At 20.5% G+C, this 2,037-nt stretch overlaps 1 protein-coding gene across 2 annotated transcripts in view; it reads left to right on the top strand.

Annotated features, from left to right (window-relative positions):
- The window catches only part of LOC102679559 (chorion peroxidase), a 55,556-nt gene that overhangs the window by 8,958 nt on the left and 44,561 nt on the right, over positions 1-2,037 (top strand). For both annotated transcript variants that reach the window (XM_006623744.2, XM_006623746.2), the window contains exon 2: positions 1,121-1,321. In XM_006623744.2, the coding sequence (XP_006623807.1) occupies positions 1,121-1,321 (201 nt within the window). The remainder of the gene's footprint in view (positions 1-1,120; positions 1,322-2,037) is intronic.

Here is a 2,037-nt window from a genome sequence, read left to right as displayed (position 1 = left end):
TATATATATATATATATATATATATATATATAATTCCTATCGTGATAAATTTCACTGTTTTAAAGTCAATTTTTAAGAAAATATAGAATGATTATGAGATAATTTAATTTAATAATAAACTTATTATTATCAAGAATCTTTCAGAAAATTAATATTAAATTAAATTTTCTATTTTTAAAAAATTTTAATTAATTGCATGTAATATATAAAAACTAGAATATTACAACATTCTGAGATATAAAAGATATAGGAATTTGAAAGTAACAATTTAAATGCAAAGATACTGAACGTTCGAATTGGTGTATTATAAATAGGTATTTAGCTGCTTTATCTAACTATTTGTTACTATATAAGAAATTTTATTAATAAAAAGAAATTACTGTAAAGAACGTAATAAATAATGTTTCATATAAATTATCAATTGTTTTAAAAAGATTGATTTTGCACGTATATTTTTGATCTCAAATTTTTTTTCACTACAATACAAAGAAAATATAATACAATATAATACAAAAAAAAAACATATTGCAAAAAAGAAATCAAAATAAATATTTAATAATTTAATTTTTCATTTTTAATATTATTTTCATAATTTTGACAACAATTAATTCTTAATTCTTTTTTTTTAAATTTAACTCAAAATTAAATTTCAATATTAAATTTCAATAGAAAAACTTAAGAAACTATTTTATTAAGAAAGTTTAAAATTATTTATCTTTTATCTCATAAAAATATTTTTCTATTTAATATATTTTAATATTGAAAATTTATCAAAGAGAGATTAGATTAAAGTAGATTAAATTAAATTAGATTAGATTAAATTTGCTTTCATTTGGAAATGTAATTTGATTATAGTAATTAAAATAAAAATAAGAAAAATCTGATATGATATTGGACTAAATAATTATTAAAATCAATATTTTTAAACATATTTTTAACAGCTATGAAACTTTAACGAAACGAAAAACTCAATCTGAAACATAAAAAGGAAACAAAGTGATTTCTAATAGCTTCAAGACGAATTAAAAATGATTTAGCCTGGTTGAATATTTAATCTGATCAATTCGCGATATAATCCCGATAGCAGAGAAGATAATCGTTTACTATTACAATGTTGCAGATCCGTGATAGGGCGGATACAATCCGCAATAATCTGGCTTTTGCTGCTACTGGTAACCTGGCGAAACAAAGATAGTTGCAACGGCCTGCAATATCAGTCGGTCGAAGTTTATGCAAACGGCGATGACTGCGCTCTGATCCTGAATGGGCCGGGGAGAACTACTGTCTTTGATTATACCTACAATTTGTTACGTGGTTCTTTGTAAGTAATATTAATATCTATATATCAAACTATGTGTTTTTTTTCTTGTATATTGAATACATCTTTAGTTTCTAATGTATTCGAATGGCGTATAAGATGGTTGAAGCGAATCGCCTAGGCGAGAATTTTTTTTCAATTGATGTATTAAACATCTTTCGCTATCTATATTAATATATTACGACATTATTTCTCGAGAGTTTGACGAGTGTTTAATGATAGGCGAACAATATTCTTATATTTGAGATTTTTTTTTTATAAAAATTTCTTAATTTCTGAAATTTTTTTAACGTTTCTTATAAAATTTTATAGATATTTTATAGATATAAATAGATACAAAATTTACAATAACTACATAAAATAACTTTCATAAGAGAATTATTCGTTCCAAATAAAAATAAATTTTTATGTTTAAAATCTAAAAATTAACTTACATATCTTATAAATGTTCTTATAATAAATTATGGATAAGTTTATATTAATATAATTAATGTTTTTTTCTAAAACAAAATTTTACTTAATTCTCTTTAAATATTTTCATAATGGTATAGAAAAATATGAAGAAAAGAAAAAAAAGAAAAATGTTCAAATTATTTTAGATATTTTTTTTATTATTTATTATATATTAAAAAATCAGATTTATATTATTTATATAATAATATGTGTAATATATATTATATAATAATATAATAATATAATAAAAGCATTCGCAATTTCTC

This window comes from Apis dorsata, unplaced genomic scaffold (genome assembly GCF_000469605.1).
Source record: "Apis dorsata unplaced genomic scaffold, Apis dorsata 1.3 scaffold_935, whole genome shotgun sequence".
NCBI lineage: Eukaryota > Metazoa > Arthropoda > Insecta > Hymenoptera > Apidae > Apis > Apis dorsata.
This window is presented reverse-complemented; position numbering and strand designations above follow the sequence as displayed.